This window comes from Echiichthys vipera (genome assembly GCF_963691815.1).
Source record: "Echiichthys vipera genome assembly, chromosome: 19".
Taxonomy (NCBI): Eukaryota; Metazoa; Chordata; class Actinopteri; order Perciformes; family Trachinidae; genus Echiichthys; species Echiichthys vipera.
This window is the reverse complement of record NC_139844.1, coordinates 2,696,404-2,717,503: the sequence shown is the minus strand read 5'-3', so window position 1 is coordinate 2,717,503 and position 21,100 is coordinate 2,696,404. Positions and strand designations below refer to the sequence as shown.

General features: G+C 41.3%; 1 protein-coding gene across 1 annotated transcript in view; it reads left to right on the top strand.

Annotated features, from left to right (window-relative positions):
* epha7 (eph receptor A7) overlaps nt 1-21,100 on the top strand; it is a 122,123-nt gene that overhangs the window by 20,416 nt on the left and 80,607 nt on the right. Inside the window, exon 4 of the mRNA XM_083934059.1 lies at nt 12,785-12,940. Coding sequence (XP_083790185.1) covers nt 12,785-12,940 — 156 coding nt within the window. The remainder of the gene's footprint in view (nt 1-12,784; nt 12,941-21,100) is intronic.

Genomic DNA, 21,100 nt, shown 5'->3' with positions numbered 1-21,100 from the left:
CAGCTTTTTGTTTGTGTAGAAAAACGAACCATTTTGGTATCAGTATTAAAGCTCTACGTGGTCAGCATCAGAATATGGAAAAAATATATGAATCAGAACTCTTCAAAGGATACACAGTGCTGCTCAGATGTATGTATGGATGCCAGCTCAGCATTGGATGTCAGACAAACTGACAGCCAAAATGAAAAGACACTGGGAGGAAACATACTCTTGTAAACCACAGGCGACAGGCTCCCCATCGTACCAGGCCTGTGTTTACAGTTGATATTTATAAAGACATTTCCCTATCAGAGCGGCAGCAGCCATGGCAAGCACTTTTACAGAAAGCAAAGGGTTTTTTTTAAATAAGAAAATAAACTGTTTCCTTTATCAAGCTTGACCCGTTCCACCTGGCATTCATCAGTGGCAGGGCCGGCATGTTGGTCCTGTCGGCTGCTCTCCTCCCTCTGCCTCTTTTTATCACTCTAATGGGGTGCTATCTCCAGGCTGCTCTCTCCTGGTCTCCGCGGCCTCGCTCGGCTCCCTTCTACACGCATTCTTTCCACATCCATTCTGACACACCGGCGGATTTAACACATAATCAGACCGGACGGGAGGGCAGCTGGGGAAAGGGGAGGCCCAGACCTGACACGACCCATCATGCTTGGACTGAGGAGACACAAAGGCCCACACTAGTCATTCTCCCTCTGGCTCTGCAAAAAACTGAGGGAATCTTCCACATTCCAACACTGCGGCTCACTTTGAGCCCTATCTGCAGCAATATTGAGACAGAGGGGGAGAAACTCAATATTCCAGCTGCCTTGTTTGGACTAGCTAGTGTCCTCCATGCTCAGTAGTAATAAGGATTGTAACGTTGATTGGATTTGTGGGGTGTAAGCAAGCAAGGGTGCTCAGTTTCAGGTTTCCTGTAGAGAGGATCTTACTGGTACAGTAAGATACTTTTTTTGATACTTTCCACTTCAACATAGGGGCCGAAAGTGTAAATGAGTGTCCACTTCACACTTTTTGCACACATTTACATACAGCACATGGATCATATGTGCCAACTGCAGCCCTGTGAACACGTCGGCCTAAGGGGACCCCCACAATAGTATAAAATGAATCAGACCAAGAGTGTTTGGTCACAGTGTGACTAGTCTCGCTTTGCTACACCCTACTCCAGTACTGAGGTACTGTCTGCCTCCCCCACACAGACAGTCTGGGATAAGGTAAAAAAAATACCCTGGCTTACTTTTAATTCTTTAAACCAATCACAATCATCTTGGGTGGCGCTAAGCTAAGGATGCAACGACCGTGCCTCTGAAAAATAGTGTCGGGAGGGAACTGAAAATGCAGGGAAAAATATAAAAGAGGCATGTGCACTGTGAGGTGAAACCTTTACTAAAAGAAAAGATAAACATAATTTGTTGGTACTCTGGAGGAGTTCACTAGACTTGACTATTTGCTAGCTGTATGTCGCTGTTGAAGAAACGTATTAAAGTTTTCATCAACAAAGCTCTTGTGAAGTGGAACAGATTGGTCAAGTCAATGTCACTGGTCGGCCGCTGCCAGAGTTAAAGGTGTGGCAAATCAACTCTGACTGATGATGACAGCTTTGTCAGACAATGGATCAACATCGGGCATCAGAGTTCTGCAAGGGTAACTTTAGGGTTAGCTTGACAACCAGCATAGGCCCAATTTCAGGCTTTATCCCAGCACTGTCGGTACATCTGCTGAATCTGACTAAAGTTCTGACAAAGCATTGTTGGTCTGCTTTTGTCAGATTCAATACTTTACAGACTCTTGAAGCCATATGTGTATTTAGGTTGGCATTTACAGCCCCAGCAAATACATAGAAAGCCAGAAAACTACACAAAAACCGAAAAGGTCAAATTTGGAATCTGATCCGACAGCAAAGGCACAAGATTAAGTGAGGGAAAAAACACCAAGTGCTTTGCCGTCCCCCCCCCCAGACAAGGGAAATAATTATTTTCTATTTTGGCTGGGAAGGGATATGTCAGGATGTCACATAAGGAGTCACTGGCGCTGTGTCCCTCACCCGGAGTGTCATGACACTGCCAAAGTGTGAGAAAAATCTGATGTAATTCAAGAATGTTAAGAAGCTCTGCACGGAGGGAAAAGAAATAAACTGAGATCTTAGAAAAATACAGAAATCCGTTTCCCCCTTTTTTGTGTATGCATGTCTGCATGTGATAAGGAGAATTTGTTTTATTATCTGGGCCTGTGTGTGCTGTGATTGAGGCACTATAGTCATAGGAGAGTCCGATTATCTCTATCCCACTATTTGAGGACCTCTCCTTTCTCCAGCTCCTCGTATAAAACGGCTGACTCCAGCGTTTCCCCCCTACACATCACAGAGGGAAAGTGCTTGACCACTGGAAGGGAAATTACAGATGCTGGCTCTGTAGCCTGCCGAGGAGTTGGCTGGAATGTAAGACTTGTGTTTATTTCCTCTCTGCTTAACCTCAACCCGCTTCTCTCAGGACTGACTAATTTCTCTGTGTCGTAAATAAGCCGACTGTTTTGTCTGCCACTGTGCCTTTTTTAACGGGCCTGTGTCAACAAGCACAAACCATTATCCTGCCTTTATCTGTGCCAGAAGAGGACCAGACTTGCGTAAATGGGCCCTCTTTTTAAGGAGTCACTCTAATACACTTCATCCTTACTAATGTAATTACATGTTGGACTGTAAGTCCTCTAGTCAAAGTCATTGAAAGTAGTAATGAGTGGTGTTTTGTACAATGTTTGAACATGTTTGTGTGTCAGTGTTTTCCAGGAAGGTGTCAGTCATCTTGTCAGTTTAGAAGGCTACTGGATGAAGATACTTGGTGTAATTGCTTTATAGATATTTCTACTCAGAAAGAAAGTGTTGCCAAGGTGATGGTTGACAAAGGACCTCTCACTCATTATCATCCCATCTCTGTGTCTCAGAGTAAGGGTGTCTCTTCAGCTTCTGGTGCCAGGAATGGAAAGTCGCCAGCAGTGAGTCAGTTAGCATTGTGCTGGGACAGGAATGCTGGGCCGGGACGGCTGTGTTTGTACTTGTCACTCAATGCACTGCCAGTGGTGGGGAGAGCTGCAGAAGCACTTGCTTGTGTCATACAGGCATTGGATTTTTGAGGCCTCATTTGCTGCCTTGATGCTTCTGTAAACATTTCCGGGTGCCAAGCCCAGTCAGACACATTGATAAAGGCATGGGCTGGAAAATGAACTGTTTTGCCTGTGAGCTTCAGTTAAAGTTGTACTCCATAAGATTTTCATCTATTTAATTGTCTTTTAAGTTCCTCTCTATCACAGAGTGAGTTAAAACAATGGTGATTGATCATGTGACCAACTAATGAAAGACCTTGTTGCCTTTTTGCTGAGTATTCCAATATCCGTGTCCGTGGAGACATTCCTTATCTAGATGTAAATACACCTCCATGTTAGTGACTCTGCTGACAGCGGTTGGTCTGTCGGCCCAGATCCTCACTAAAGGTTATGCTGCATTCACTTGTAATTGGAAATCGGAAATTCCAACTTCTGAGTCAGGCTTGTAGTACAGGCAGAAGTGTGATTAGAACATGTGTGTGTATGGATTTAAGAGGGGAACATATAGGGGATTGACTGGAAGTAGAAAGAGGAATGTGTTTCAATGCAGTTTACAAAAGAGCAAAAAAAATACAATTGTCAACACACATAGTGACTGTGAACGTGACAAGATGGAGGCTCTGAAAGAACAGGCTCACCTGCAGTTACATCTTACCACCACAGTGGTCGCTAGAAGCAAGGGATCTCAAATCTTATGGAGTACAACTTTAAAGAGAAAGTCCAGTTTATTAAAGCATGTTTTTTGGGGGGGGTTTTTTGCTCACATTAAACAGCTTTCTTTTTTGTCAATTCTCTGCCATGAGCTAACAATGTATAAAGCTACTGCTGATACCATGCCACTCCCTGCATGTGCTTTGCAAGAATTTGATATGAAGGTAGTATCAAAGATTCTCTTAACTAAAGATAACGTACTTCAAGGTACACTAAGGGAATGAAATGGTATACACCTTAGTTGGCGTGGTCTCATTTTAAAGTGTAGTGGACGTCATATAGATGGCTGAAGAGTTATATTTGGAATTATTTGCTAACATTAGCTCTTTACAGCCATATTTAGCATTCCAAAAATGAGTTATCTGAGGCGTTTGCTTAGTTAACATTGGGAAATTCTGTGGCTTCTAAAACGTCTCTGTTTGTAATAGACCTCTACTGTGAAACTGTAGAAAATGACATTCATGTTTAGCTACCATTTGTGCTACCTGTCCAGGGACTGCTAATTTAGCTACTTAGCTTGTAGCTCAATCTGGTAAAAAGCATCTCTTGGTGTGAGAGTAGTGTTTTTGTGCAACCCTGACAAATTAATGCAATTAGACTTACTCTGTAAAGTTTTTGTTTTGAAGCTTTGAATGTTCAATAAAGCTTGATAAAGGAGAACGGTTCAGTAAACAAGGAACTACATAATGTCTTTTTAATAAAAGCCTTTACCAGCTGGAGTTTAAACACACTTTGGAGAGCTATGCTGTTTAGCAAGTGAATTATCTTTATGTGAATTATACAGACGTTTACAGCTTTTAAAAAAGAGCACTGGTACTGGTAAACTGCCGGTACCCTGAGTTTAGTTACTGCAATTGGCATCAAGGAAGAAAAAGCACAAGTTTAACCAACGAAAATACTGTAAAAGTTACGGGAAAAAAAGTGGTAAATAATTTATCCAGTAGAGTTGAGTTTACTTTCAATAGCCCCCCACCCGACCTTGTGTTTGTTTTAATCTGGGCTTTGGATGCTCTTGTCTACTGGATTGGTGATCGCTGCGGGAGATAGCCTCGGTCCGTGCCGGGCTTTCCCCCTCTACATGCTGGCCACCCAGCAGATGAGCTCTCAGAAACCCAAAGACAAACAGGCACACTGGCTTATCAGGCTGTTTAAACAGCCCTGCATGGTGAGAGAAAGCGGGGTCTTAAACGGGATCTAGCCCTTCTTTAACCTGCTGGAGAAAGCCCTTCAGTATCATTATCCACATCCATGGGGGAGTGTTTATTCTGCGTATCAGACACTGCAACTACACATGGTTTCCTTTGCTGTTTGTCAATGCTATCGCTCATCAGAAGTGAACACATACTAAAAAAAAGCTAAATATGATAAGTAAGCACTGTATATGTTTCGCATGGCCAGCATTCAAAACCCACTGCTAGCAGCCTCCTCATGACTCTTTTTTCAACTACCGGCTTGGAAAGGTAAAACAATCATCGCTCATTTCCCCCAGTGGCTCATGGAAAATGCATTTTTTGTATAATTTGATAGTTTGTATGCAAAGCTATTCACAAAAGTATAGATTCCTTGCAGATTGTTTAAGAAATCGTGTGGCTTGGTTTGCAGCTTTTCACCAGGCTAAGCTCTATTTTGCACACACAGCCAGTCACTGTGGATTAGTTGACTCTGAGGTTTAAATAGCCAGACCCAGAACTAGGGCATGATATAGTTGACAGTACCAGTGCCAATGCCAATACGCTTAAGGTAATACCAATACTAATAGAGTAATTCTTTGATAGCTTTTTCCCCTACATCATTTGATACCCATCATCTAAACGGAAGCATCTTGGGACGCTGAACTGCCAACTCCGTCAAATACAACACGCTCGACTTTACCACAACACAGACGGTATGGGTTATAGCTGATGTGGTAGTGGGCCAATCACAAGAGCAGTAATTGGCTGCAACCAAAACCATACCTATAGACAAAGATCTGGGTACAAAATGATCAAATGCAGGTATCTTTTGAAAGGCAAAGTTTCGACTCCACTTGGTACGGGGTTATTTCAGTCGATACCTTAAAGGTACCCAGCCATACCACTCCAGAACAGAACATTACAATTGGCAACCTCGCAGGATGGCCAAAATCTGCAGTCAGAGACGGTTAAGGAGCGAGCCAGTTCAATTCCCAAGCCACATATCTCCAGAACATTCTGGCACTTAAAGGGAGGAGAACTTTGTGACCTGTTTCTGTCTCAGCAACAAACTCTCACAAGATCTGGGAACACAGCTTAGCTAACATCAGCTTTCACAAACATCTCAGAAAACAAATTTTTGTAATGCTAAATATGGCTAACAAGCTGTGTAAATAGCTAATGTTTGGAAAAGAATATATAAATACATAATGCACATATAACTTTCCATCCATCCACAATGGTCACTAGACTTTGAAACAAGGCCACGCCTACTTAAAATACCAAAAGTACTATTTCATTCCATTGGGGCTGTTGATGTCTCAGATACTGTGTCCATATTTTATAGAGCCTATGCAATAGACATTTTACTCTTACTGGTATTTAAAGGTTGAATATGGAGAATGAGCAGAACATCGCCATCTATTATCTCAAGATTGTATTCGCAACAACAAAAAATAATTCCACCAGTCTTGTTGCCAGGTTGGTCAGACCCGGCCCAGTAGCCTTCAGGAGACCAGAGTCTGTTTGAGCCTGTTTGAACCCATCCCCTCCAGAAAATCACACTATAAAAACAAGGATTAGAGGAGTTTGACTGACATTTAGCGTTATCCGTTAGCATTAGCCGTTCCAGCTAAGTAAAGATGAAAATGATGTTAGCGATCAAGGAAAAACGTAGCCGTTTGGGATTGTGTTTTAATGCCGTTGAACTCCTTTATCTCAGTCCATGGAGTGAATGCTTGGCCTATACTGACTCTGGTTTTTGCCCATCTCTGGTCACTCAGCTGCTGGGACAAATAACGATTTCACCCAGTGCCAGCCTACAGTAGCTGTGCCCAACAACACACAACCCTGGCAACCCGCAATGCCGGGCACTATTGGCTGGTGCAATGTAAACAGAAGGGTGTCAAAAAAATTATTAAATAATAATTCAGACTCAATATATTTTTTCATGGAAAAGCAATACTTTCATTCTGTACCTCTCAAAACGCCCCACAGGTGTATTATTTAAAAGAATAAAAAAAATAAATGATATATATATATATATATATATATATATATATGTATATATATATATATATATATATATATATAGCTTTTGATAAAGATTCTTCATTTTCAACCTTTAAATAATAACTCAACAAATGCCTGTGATTAAAAGTGAGGTTGCTATGAATCAGTATTTTGTTGCCATTTACATTCCATCTTTGTCATCACTTGCTGTCATGGGAATCATTTGTAACGTTAGAAAGAGGGTGGCTGGTGGAATAATGTGGGTGTAGAGTGTTGTTGTTAAATGACTATCTTAGCACACAGGCAGTGATGAATCACATTAGTCTATCCGGCTTGTTTACAGGCTTCGTCAAAGGTGGTAAATGCTTAAATAATCCATGTGCTTGTGCTCAATATGTATGCTTATCTCTCTGCTGTGCTAAAGAATGTTACCTCTCGGAGATAGCACTTGTTACAAACAAGTCGGACCTCTCTACCGACCTGAGGATTCATCAGAATGAGAATTGTCTTGTTATTAACCTCTAGAAGTGAGAGGTTGTAGTTTCTTCCGAGTAAATGCCTCAGCATGAGATTTGCGGTGCTTTTTCATGGCTCAGTCTACGTTATGAAGCCAGAGGGGGCACGTTCAGTCAAATAATGTCTGCTTCAAGATGTGAACACAATGGTTTGCTCTGGCATGCCCTCTTTATCATGAGATTTCACGTGTGAAGTGACAACTTCAGACTGTGTTTGCACAGGACTAATATCACCTGGAGACATTCAGTGATTTGTATTGACTGCTGGGATCATCAGTGAATATGATGCTGTGTGAACCTGACTTAGCTGGGTTTTACTAAATAGAAACTGGGAATTCAAGGTATGTATTTCATTTCTTGTTAAGGTTGGGTATAATTGATTTTGTTTTAACCCATTACTGACCGCTTAGTTTCTGCTTAGTACATATCTTGGTTACAATTCTTTGAACAACTAACCAATTTCCAGAAATGGAAAAGAGTTAAATGTCTTGAAAAATCTTCAATTTATCCTGGAAAATTATTTCAACATTCTCCTATATTCCTTTAGCTTAAAATGAACAACTAGGCCATCTATTAGAGCTTCGCACAACAGGCTCTCATTTGCAAGAGAGACCTGTTCAGGTAGGCAGAAGCAAAACACAAAGTTACAGACTAACTGAACATACAGGAGACACAACACAGAACACAAACAGTAAAATAATACAGTACAAATTGCAAAGGGCAAAGAACAAGTTAAGTTATGTACAAGTGCAGACCCCCACAGACTGTCTCAACAGCCTTCCTACAAGCAGTTTGAAGTCCCCTAAAGAAATAAAGCTGGACAGCTTCAGCCTCTGCTGGAGCTTGTTCCAGGTTGCAGGCGCAGCGTAGGACAATGCCTTCTTGCCATGTTCAGTACGGACTGACGGGATGGTAAACGAGATGAAGTCCAAGGACCTGAGGCTGCGATCGGACTGTTTCTGTACCAGATACATTGACAAATAAGATGGGAGCAGTCCGATAACGGATTTATAGATAAATAGATACCAGTGAGTGGTTCTGCGCATGGAAAGTGAAGACCAGTTTGTGAGAGAGTACAATGTACAGTGCTGTGTGAGGGGTTTACAGCCAGTTATGAATCTCAAGGCCCTGTGATATACGGCATCCAGCAGTTGCAGGGAGTGAGCAGAGGCATTTATACATACAACATCCCCATAATCCAGGAGTGGCAAGAAAGTGGCCGCAACAATACGTTTTCTGGCTTTAAAAGAGAAACAGGCTCTATTTCTGAAGAAAAACCCCAGCTTTAACCACAATTTCTTCGGTAACTGGTCAACATGACATTTAAAAGAAAGGCTAGCATCCACTGTGATGCCTGGATGTTTGCAAGTGGCCACAGACTCAATGGGGATACCCTGAGCAGACATAATACTGGGTAGAACAGCAGGTACCTTCCTTTTATTAGAAAAGAACATCATCTTGATTTTACCTGCATTTAGAACTAGCCTAAGTTGGAATAATTGCGCCTGAATGGTGTCAAAAGCAGACTGCAAGTCAGTGAACACCTGGTCAACAGAAGATGCACAACAATAGACAACGGTGTCGTCAGCATAAAGATGTACAGATGCATTAATATTCTGGCCCACCTCATTTATATAGATGGTGAAGAGAGTTGGTCCTAAGACAGAACCTTGCGGCACACCGTTTACAGTGTTTAGGAACTTGGAGCAAAGGCCATCGGACTGCACACACTGTTAACGGTTGGAAAGGTAGTTAGAAAACCAGCCAACTGCATGGTCTGACAATCCAATGGTGGTCAGTCGCTGACTCAAAATCCTGAAAGATCTAGAAAAAGAGCTGCACAATATTGCTTGGCATCCATGGCTACCAACATATCATTTATCACCTTAATGGCAGCAGTTGCAGTACTATGCTGTTTCCTAATTGAAAAGGTGATAAAATATTGTTCAGGCTCAGGTAATCCTTGACCTGGTCATTCACCAGCCTTTCAAGCACTTTTGCTAAAATAGAGAGCTTAGAGATGGGTCTGTAATTATCCAATAAAGTGCGGTCTCCCCCTTTCAGGAGAGGGAGCACATAGGAGGTTTCCACACTTCAGGAATAATGTTGCTCTGGATAGAAAGATTAAAAATGTGAGATACCGGTTGAGCTATTATGTGCGGAGACAAAAGTAAGAAGTAAGGGGGGAGGTTATCTGGACCTGCTGATTTTTGAGGATCTAGGTCTTTTAAGGCCATAAGAACCTCTTTAACAGAGAAGGGGGAGAAAGAGAAATCCTGGCTACCTGTGGCAGGGCTGACGAGGGACTGAGTAGCTGGGTCAACATCACGCGAGGAATCAAACAAGGAGCTGGAGGCTATGAAATGTTTGTTAAAACAGTTTAGCATCTCAGATTTGTCAGATATAGGGATGGAGTCAACAACAATATTGGGAGGCAGCTCTGAAGAGCAGGTATCGGCTGAAAGAGATTGTATGGTATGCCAAGATTTCCTGGGTTCGTTTAAGTTGTCTGTGGTCTGTGATAAATAGTACTCTAGTTTAGCTACCCTAATAGCGCTGGTGCAGCTGTTACGTGCTTGCCGGAAAAATAGCCAGTCCGCCTCAAGCCCAGACTTCCTTGCATTGGCCCAGAGCTGATTTCTCCTGTGTAAGAGACCTGTAAGTTCAGCAGTGAACCAGGGGCCCACTCATCCCTTCACCCTGAACCGACGAAGAGGAGCATGTTTGTCCATAAAATAACTAAAACTGCCATAAAAATATTCCCAAGCAAGATTTAAATCATCAATTATAAAATACAATCCCAGTTAAAATGATAAAGATCATGAAGAAAAGCTTGTTCAACAAAGTCCCTAACAGCACCGGTCACACAATGGTCACTCATATCATTGGCAAAAACTGCTGTAGCTGAATATTTATGTGGCATGTTGGTAACTAAAAGATCAAAAGGTCCCTCAGGTCCCGGTGCCGGCTCAGGGCGTTCGGCCCCTCAGGTCCCGGTGTCGGCTCAAGGCGTTAGGCCCCTTAGGTCCCGGTGTCGGCTCACGCCGTTTGGCCCCTCAGGTCCCGGTGTCGGCTCAAGGCGTTCGGCCCCTTAGGTCCCGGTGTCGGCTCACGCCGTTTGGCCCCTCAGGTCCCGGTGTCGGCTCACGCCGTTCGGCCCTTCGGGTCTCGGTGTCAGCGGCGGCTCACTTACTGCCAAGCTGACTGTCATTGCCATCTGAAGTTATGTTTAGGATCATATTAATATTCAATTGGTAGTTTATGGATAAGAGTATTTTGAATAGGCTGTTATTTTGTGGAAACATTAAACACACCCCTATGTCACATCACTTGGTAGCTCATGCAGTTTAGACAACGTTACAAGTTAAAGGACCAGTGTAGGTAGGAGATCATAATTATGATTTCTTCAACGTATAATCACTTGAAACTTAGAATGGTTGTGTTTTTGTTAGCTAAGCATGAGTGCTCAAATGTAAATATTAGTCAATGCTGGCTGGTAGCTGTTTTTGTTTTTAGATTAATGTTGCTTTCTTTCTAACTTGTGTTAAACTGTTCAATAATGTTAAACTGGTTAACGTAAGCATGTTTGGTTCAGTCGGAGCAATGGTTTTTCAAATGTGTTGAGAGTTGGATTATGAATGTGAAGTTGGGGTGAAAAACACTGAATGGGAGCCAAACTGTATGTGCATCAAACACTGGTAATGGTACGTTTTTTTATTTGTTTTTTTTACAGTATGTAGTAAGTATAAAAGAAATACATGCAAAAAAAGAGATAAACTTCCAAAGATGTGCGTTAATGTATCGCATACAAACATATTGGGTAATCTTTGTCTGCCATACCAGCTAGATCATCATCACTTGTAAAAGTTCTGAAAATTGATGTCATGAAAAGAATAGGAACCCTGGCTAAAATGAAACGAAGATTGATGGATTTATTTATTGCTACACAGAGATTTATTTATTTATAGGGCTGTACGGTATGGTCTAAAATTTATATTACAATATAATCTGATGCATAGACGGTAATGGTATTATATAAAGGTATATTAATTTATCTTAAAATTTCTCTATAAATATGCAATATAAAAATATATATCTGAATTACTGAAGTACAAGTTTTGAGGCTCTTGTTTTTTAAACCCAGTACTTAATGCTACATTATACTTCTACTCCACTACAATTCAGTGGAAATATTCTACTTATTACTCCACTACATTTATCTGATAACTTAAATTACTAGTTACTTTACCAATTGCTTCCCACTGATATGCACTGGTTGCAGAGTAAACACACAGGCTTTACAGTGACAGTTATAGGCTAATACTTCTCTGTCCATTCACTGTTGAATTGATGGTTTTCTGTGTCAACCTTCAGTTTTTTCAAAGTAGAAAGCGATGTTGTGGTGGTGATTTAACCACAGATTTAACCAGTTTTAACCAGACTGAAACGATAGCAAGAACAACAACAGGTGTGGAGAGGAGTGTTGTGGCCGTGTGCCTACAGGAAGTGCGTGAGCAAGTCTCCCAGCGCGCCAGTATTTGACACACTGAGAGAGGACAGCAGTCAACATTGACCACTACAGCCGTTCTCAGCAAAGAGGCAACAAGTGCTTTCATTAGTGGGTCATATGATCAATCACCATCGTTTTAACTCACTCTGTGATAGAAGTTAACAGACAATTAGCCACATGATAATCTTGCAGATTATAAATTTAAACTTTAAAAAATGGATGTTTACATCAGTTGAAAAATGTTTTACTTTGTATCCCTAGAATTACATTTCATGCTGTCCTCTCCACCTAGAAACCCGGATTTCTCTTCTGGGGTCACGTAACTAATTGCCAGATAGTTAATGGGACATGAGAGATGAAACTCTGCTCCACAAATAAGTATTTTATCTAAACTTAGATTTTTTTGGTAAAAAGAAGTATAATTTTAACTGTAACAATTATTCAAATGATTTACGTTTGGAGGGAAAACCACATTTCATGGGTCTGTTCAGAGCTTATTGACATGGAAATTCTCAAATCTGTGACCTTGAATTATTTTAAGGGGTTTTGCCCTATTCAGTCATCTTTTTATTCAAAAAACTGAACATGACAAACTGTAAAATTGAGTACTCCGCACCACCTGTTTTTTATTTTAATAAATTCCATTATGCAGTGATTTGGGGTAACTCATAAATTACCCCGCATAATACTGTCTCTGCAGACACAGTTTATAACCTTGTTTTTTGTCTTTGTCCTCTTCTCTTTTCCTTGGCCCCATTCTTTTTTTCCTTCTACAGCGTGCAGTCGTGGTTTCTACAAGTCTTCCTCCCAGGACCTTCAGTGCTCTCGTTGTCCGGCGCACAGCTTCAACGACCGCGAGGGTTCTTGGCGCTGCGACTGCGAGGACGGTTACTACCGAGCACTCTCTGACCCTCCGTCTGTGGCCTGCACAAGTAAGTCTGCCTGTGCCGCTGTTAGATAAACACAGCACAGATCACTTGATGGGATCTGAATTCAAACAGGCACACATGCAAGGGAAAAAACACACTCCGAGCCCACTTCAAACCTGTTCAGTCAGTCTGCTGTGTTCTCATGAAAGCCCCAGATGTGTTCCATAGCAGTTCCTCTCTCTCCCAGCATGTCATTATAATTATGTTTGCAGGCTTGCATGTCTGTTTTCTGTCTTAGCTGGTTGCTAAGGATGAGAGAGGCAATTTGCCACTTCCCGTCTGAAAGATTGCAATTACAGCCAGCCGCGGCAGCCTAGGCAGCTCCCTGTGTCTTCATTTGTCCTGACCAGTGTAACAGTTATGTGACAGCCATTGCTGGCTTATTTACACAGGCGGGGGGATTCAGTCTGAATGGTGGGGCTGATTTGCACCAAATTCATTCTCAAACAAACTTACTCCTGGATGTTTTTTTTTCTGTTGCTTTCAGCTACTGTGCAGGGGGAGTGTCACACCCCAGCAGGGCAATGTTCGCACTCCTTTATCTCTGGAGGTAAACAGCACCCCTAAACATAATCTTTGCACCTTATCTGTGTGCCTTCGTTCTACTGATAATGTATCACTAGACTCCACAGGCTTCTGGTTGCTACATACATACCCTTGTCACCTTTTTTTTTGTTTTGACATATTTATTACTGTACGAAGCAACGCAGATAAATTAAAACAATTTATTTTGTAGCATTTTCTGTTGATTACAAACAACAAAAACAGATACGCATATGCAGGAAAATCAGCACGCCTTGTTCACATCCTGAGCAGTGCTGCTATTTCCCTGAACACTCAAAGTAGGCTAAATCAGAATCTCTAACGTGTGTGTGTGTGTGTGTGTGTGTGTGTGTAGTAGAATGTCACAAGCTCTGCATTGGCTTGTCTATGCATTAAATCAGAGAATCAAAGAAAAGATTATACGGATCAGAGTTTGGAACTAATGTTGTAAATATCATTAAAAAAATATTTGTCATTTATGTGCGTCTTTAAAGCAGATCTGCAGAGCATTGTCTCTGACTGTCCGCAAAACTCTTTCCATTTATTTAAAGACATTTTCAGTCTTTCATTCAAGTATCGTGGAAAAAAATGTTTCTGCTTTGTCTAGGTTTATTATATGAGTGAAAATATATTATCAGGAAAAACACATTTGAATTAAAACAGTGGGTGAATAAAGGGTTGCAAGTCAAAAATCTAAACTTGGATAATAAAAGTTTTTCCTCCCACTGTTAATGAGCTATGGATTCCTACAAGCATTATCTGTCATTACAATATTAACCTTGCTTGAAACATTACTGTGCTCAGTTTTTAAGTCTGCCTCAAACTGGCCTTGGTGCATGAGCTGGACTGCATGAACGGGCCAATTTCCTTTGGCCTTACAGTGGGCTGAATTTATGTACCCCACAGAAGGATCCAATTTCCAAATTTCATCACATACTATTTACTTGTTTTAATCGGGTTTTGAGCATATACAGATATACGTATATTCTATTCAGATATTCTTTAAATGATGGTATTCAGACTAAAATCACATTTTAGTATTGTCCAAGCATACTTTTGTTATTTAATACCTAGGCCTGTTGCAATAAGCAATAAATCAATTAATCGCATGATAACTTTTAATGAGCTCGATAACTTTTCCAGTAGTGATGATTTCCATTTTTCCTGTGTTTTCCTGGTGTCCCTCTATCACAGAGACTGGAGGAGCAGAGTTTTCACTGCGGTGCAACTGTTTCAACTGAGCCCTCTCTCTTCCTCAGTGTAATGAGAAGTTAACCCTGGTCTTGTGTTGTGTCAGTCACTTGTCAGCAGCACGGTCTCTGTGTGTGGGTAAGTGGACCCCTGGAGTTACCCAGAGTGCAGCAGGAGAGCCCTGTGAGGAGCAGGTTAGAGGACACCCTAGTTGAGATTTGGAGGAATAAAAACAAAGATGGAATTGGTTTCAAAGTGAACCCCACAGCTGCCATGTGGGAGCCCTTCAGGTTCAAACCGAATGACCACAGTGAACCACTTCACCTAAGCGAGCCGCTGTGTCACATTTCTTTTAAAACAGTAGCAACTAAATGCTCCAATGTGTTCCAATGGACTGAAAGTCCATTTGATTTATTGGTTTTGGTTGTTTTGTTTATTTATTTTGGATATTTAAAATGTTTTCCATCTCTAGTGTTAAATATTCTTTAGAAACAAACGTTTATTGATCTTTAAAGGTTGTACTTGCATTATTATGCCATTATCATTAAATCAATTGAAAATGATCTCAAAACGGCTTTATTGCTTAATTATTGCTTCTAAAAATAATCTCTGGGACTATTTCTTCACCCAGCAAAAGTTGTTATCATGACAGGCCTATTAATAAAATGTACAGCAAAAATGAAGTAGCTACACACAACTAAAAAATAATGATGAAAAAATGGAGTGTGGAGTGACAGTTCTGGCTACAACACCAATAACAAATACATGAAGTAATGGAACCTTGAAAAAAACAATTTGGACTCACTGCTGGTGCTGGTTGGGGGTCAACTGCGGTCTAACAAATGACATTACTCAGGCTAAGTCAATTTGCGGACAGCCTATGACCACCAACCACCAATCTCTCTGTGTAGCAGATATGCCACCATACATATCATGTTGTAAAAGACAGGTCCATTATTCACTTCTCCAACCATCCTAATCAGACGTTAACGCTTCACTCCAACATCTCCTACTGATCAAGGGCAGGGCTCACATGCAGTGGCAAGAACAGGAGAAAGTTCCCACTTCTTTGCAGTGTCCTCTGGCTGTTCCCCTCTGGGTAATCACCTTGGCCAAGTGATGTAGTAATTACTGAAGTTGCCTAATGTACACTTTCCATTATTCATTTTCATTAACTTCGGGTCTACACTTGATGACCCCATACCATTATATGTAAATATGTATTTTTAACTCGTATGAATAGCTTTGCCCTCCTCCTCATTCACCCAGCACAATTTTTGCACAGCTTTCTGTACGTGCCTTTCCTCATTCAGCGACGGATTAAGTCAGTGTGACCAATAGTGGCTGTGATTTCCTATTTTCAAGCCTTATCCAGACCAGAAGTGAATAGTAATTGAAAATGAATTTGCACTGCCTGAACAAATAGCTTGATTGACAGATTTTTTTAAATAGGGGTTTGTAAAGCTACCATATCGTAGGCCTTAGCAAAACAGTGAGATGGATCTCTGGCACATGGAGATTAAGAATGTGTCTATGAGGAAATGAGATGAAGATGTAATGTGTGGACATGAAAAGCCAAATCCACGCTGAATAAAGATGGGGGAAGAAGTTCCAAAAACATAGATCCAGATGCATTGTGTCCCATGCGGTATGATGTTAGAGGGGATGGGAGGAAGAAATGCTTTTGTTTTTTTAATGTTTGTCCATGCCATTCAAATGCAAAATTGTAAGAAAATGAGAGATATGGGGACGGCAGTGGAGAGCCTTTTTCTCCCAAGGCAAGACACAGAGAGGAGTTGTTGACAGGTTGGGCAGTGGGCATCAATCATACAACAGCTGTGAGCAGTACTGGTACAAGATTCAGGCTGAAAAGGGCAGTGGTGAGCAGTAGATTACTCCTCCCGGACCCCCGCCGCGCCCTTTAAAAATTTGCCAACTCAACAAGTTGACGTCCGACAGAGGGTCCATCGTGCCTGGAGTTGCTAGGGGACTGTGAAAGGCCTGCAGAATATAGGAGCTAGTGATGTTACCAGATATCACAACCAGTGTTGAACTCATGCCTGGATTCACTTAGAAGGGAATTCAACTTTAATCTACAGTTTCATCTTCAGGCATTATACTATACTTCCATGCAGTTTTCCTTTTGAATGGGATTACAACTGACATGTTTGGGTGCATCCACACTCACTATTAGATAATCTGGCTAAACTGTTGGCTTGTTTCAACCTGTCTGATAGTGTGACTGCTCAAGTTTCTTGTCCCTTCAGACCTAGTTGTGGCCGTGTCTAGTTGGTAATCCAAGATTTGTTAAACCATCTTTTTCGAACGGTTAATCATTGAACTCAAATAGTGACGGTTAGAGGTTAAGGTAGGCATTGATCTTGAATGGTCTCCTGTAATTTTATTGTTTTGGTTATATATTAATTGACAGTTATTTCAAAGGTAAGAAGGCTTTTGACGCGGATATTTAAAAAAATATATATATATTTTTCATGTGAAAGAAGGTTATTAAAAAGGTGACCGTCATCATGCAGATGTAAAGTCTATGAAAATTGCTGATGGTTTTTTCTCCACACCGTAGTTGGAAGAGTCCATACAAATAGTTTATTGTTTTAACACAGTGTTAGAGAACCTTTCTTTTAATTTTTACTCTTCTACATGGGTCATGTCCTCCACAGGCTGAAATGGAATTTTAGCTAGCAACCCTTTGTGCGAGTTTCAAATCCATTATTGAGTTTGATGTGGCACTGAAGTAGTATTGAAATGTTGTTTATTACAGCAGCAGTCAGAGACCTTTCAGCTAAAAAAAAAACCCTTCTTCGAGCTTCTCGTCTTCTGCATGGATTCCTTTATACAGGTTCTGCTGTAGCCACATCATTAGAGGCTAGGTCATGGGGTCACGGCACACATTTGTAGAGTGAAGATTACCTCATGGGCGATTTGAATACCGTTCACCCCTGCCGCCCCTCTCCTCACTGCTCTCCAATTAGAGCAGAGCCAGCTAATAGACTGTGGAGGGTTAAGGCAGCCCTCAGCACCTCTCAAGGCCGATAAGCGCAGGATTCTTCCATCCTAAGCTTGGAATTATGCAGGTCTCACAATTGCACAGAATGGAGATGGGCTTTGAAACATGACCTAAAGAAAATATGCTGCTTAACAATGTTTTCTATAAGGCAGTTTATTAGATGTAAAGGATACATCTGTGCAGCTGAAGACTGTTCTCTCACTAGTTTTGCACATTGGAGTCCTTTGTTTAGTCCACTGAATTTCAGGTTCTGATTTAAAATCTGTTCCGTGTTGGCATGCAAATGATGTAACTAGAAACACAAACCATGCATGCACATGTTCCGTATTTATGCGCAACAACAAAAATACACACACACACACACACACACAGACAACCATGCTTGGTCACAGTGGCAGCGTTGGAGGGAAGCTAGAAAGTGATTGAGACGTTTCAGGCTGTGGGGGCTCTGGCAGGCTAATCCGTGAAATGAAACTTGACTGGGAGGAGGGGTGAGAGGAGAGAACATGGAAAGATAAGACAGAGTGGGGCAGGGAGGGACAGAAAAAAGAGTAAAAGAGTAAAAAGAAGAGGCAGAGCGACAAGCCCTTGAGCTATATGGATGAGCAGACAGACAGACAGACAGTGAAGGGCTCAGACTGCAGCACAAATCGGTGCTGTAGGTGAAGTGGGGGCATAGTTTCACACTCCCGAGTCCAGACAGAGCTTGTTCAGAGAAACAAAGTGACGCCAAGGCAGAAGAAAAAAAGAGAAGAGAGGTTCAGTGTGCCTAAAAATAGATACCTGTCTTTATCTCTCTCCAAGAACTCTGTCTTTGTAGTCTTGACATGACCACTTTCAGACAGTCTCTCCTCAAAGCTTGAGAGTAGTTCTAACCCTGCCGACTTTAACAACTCTGCACACGTTGGATTAGAGTTTCAGATGTTAGATGATCCGACAAGCCTCCTGAAACTAGAGCTGCCGTGATACCCGCAATATTGCAATACCGCTAAAAACAAGGGCTGCCACTAACTACTATCGTTTCATCTATCGACTATTTTATCGATTTGTCGATTATGTGTCGTTTTTTCCGAAACATCTAATTGACTGTTTCATTTATGTTTATTATATTTTGACAAACTGTATACGTCATCATTAAAAATGTGTATGTTGCCACTTGGTAAAACATAAGAGCAGAGGATATTAATGATCATGTGAGCTTTCATCAGCACTGCTGCTGCAGAATAAATCTAAGGGAAACACTGACAGGAATGTACTGAAAGATTTTTAAAAATTAAAAATGTTGTGTCGATTCAAAATATTGATGTTGTTGACGATTATGACGACTAATTGCGGCAGACCTATAAATATGCCAGCCATGGGGGCATCACATATGTGTATGTCATTTGTGCTTGTTATAGTGTGACAGACTCACCAATCCACTTGCTAATCTCAGCACCTTTTGCTAATGGCCAACAGCTAAAAGTTTCCGGGCGGAACTCGTGCTTGTGAAATTTGGCTTATGCATCAATCTACATACCATATGTAGATGCAATAATACCGCATGAATCACTGCAGGGGAAATCCCTTCACCATGACAGCCCTATTTGAAGCATGCTGAGGCCTTTAGGGGGAGAAAGAAAAGGCTTGCAGGCTAGTGAGTGTCTAAAAAAACCCCACAAAATACAAAGGTCACACAGATCTAGGGTCAGTCTATCTAATTTCCTTTCGTCACTTGTTGCCAAGAAATCACCGCTTTGGTGGGTGGCACCTGGGACCCAAATCAGTGTGGCACGAGCAAAATGAGACGTTATCTCTGCTTACCGTGGCCATGGAAATGCTAGAATAAAAGCGTGTGTGTATGTGTGCGTGTGTGTGTGTGTGTGCACATGTGCGTGGGCTGACGCTCACCTTCTCTTTGTCTGTGAGGAAGATTGAGAGAGCGGGTTGAGTGTCAATGCCAAGACTGAAGTCGAGTGGCGCTATCAGTAGTCACTCCTCTCCACTTCACCTGCCACAGGTAGCTCTTTCATCTCCCCGGTCCATAGCCTGTCTCTTATCTTTCCTGATAATCATGAATATGGATGTCTCCGTCGAGCCTTCGGTTCTAATGGTTGGAAGAGGGAAAAACAACTAAATGCTGTATTAATGAGCCCAAATATTGTGGTAGCAGTTTTGGCTCCTTACATATGCATGACCTGTTTTGTTAGTTAATGTGACAAATTTAATGAGTTGAGAGAGATTCCAACAAATTATATTTCCTTAGAAAATAGAACGATTTAAATCTCCCAGAGAACAAAATGAAGATGATCTTAAAACATTCATAAACAAAGAATACAAGTCATATAATCTTTACTGCGTTAGGGGGAGTTTATTTATATCAACTTCTGGGACAAAAAATCAACAGCCTGGAATTTGAAAGATGAAAGCAGCAATTTGTTATTCATTGTTTTACGAGATGAGCTAATCTCTTTGCCATTACGTAAACATTTACAGCCAAATGGTCTGTGGTCCTGTGCACTTTTGATACATGGAGCTAGTTATTGTGTGTCAAGTGAAACTGTATATGGCAGTTACAGGGCAGTGATAATCCAGGTTTAAATCTTGTTCATAAATCCTGTGGGCGAGTCAGTCTTTGAGTCTTTAAGTGTCCTGCTGTCTGTATGATATACTTCTCTAAGGCAACCCAGTAAAGCCTTCATCTCCAGCTGGGATATATATTTGGAGAACAGGAAGACTTCGAGAGGGACTGTCTGTGGCCTCTGGTTCCATGTCTTAATCATTTTCATAGCAGCTGCAGATTTGATCCTGTTAACAATGGGTATGTAAACAAAGCCCTTAGTCCATCCGGATGAATCAGCAGCTATATTTGCATGCATGGCTACACTGTAAAAAAGATCACGTTTCAAAATGAAAATTTCATTAACAAGGTTGTCACAATACTAGAATTTCAAAGTCGAAACCGATACCCAGGAAAATACATACCACAGGGAGAAAATTAAAAAAAAGAGAATTTTTAAAATAAAGATGAGGTAAGGGATAATGCCCGAAAAGGTGTTCATTAACAGAAATGAATCGGACGACGCAGAGGCGTGAATCGGTTGCTTCCGCAAAGTCCGATTCATTTCTGTTAATGAACACCTCAAAGGGCATTATCCCGCTTATACCATGATCACCTATGAAAGATAGAAATATTTAACAAATGAATAATACTTTAATGTGTTTAAGAGTTAAAATCGTTACAAGCAACGTGGCCATAGAGACCCGCAGGCAGCAGTTGATCAGTGATGGGAAGTGAGATGATGGCTTAACCTTACTTTCTGTGATATAAAGTATAATTTCAGAAGGCCAGTGCACTACTTACCACTTGTGTGTGTCCAGAGGTTGATGCGAAATTTGGTTTCAAAGAACCAAAGTTCACAGAT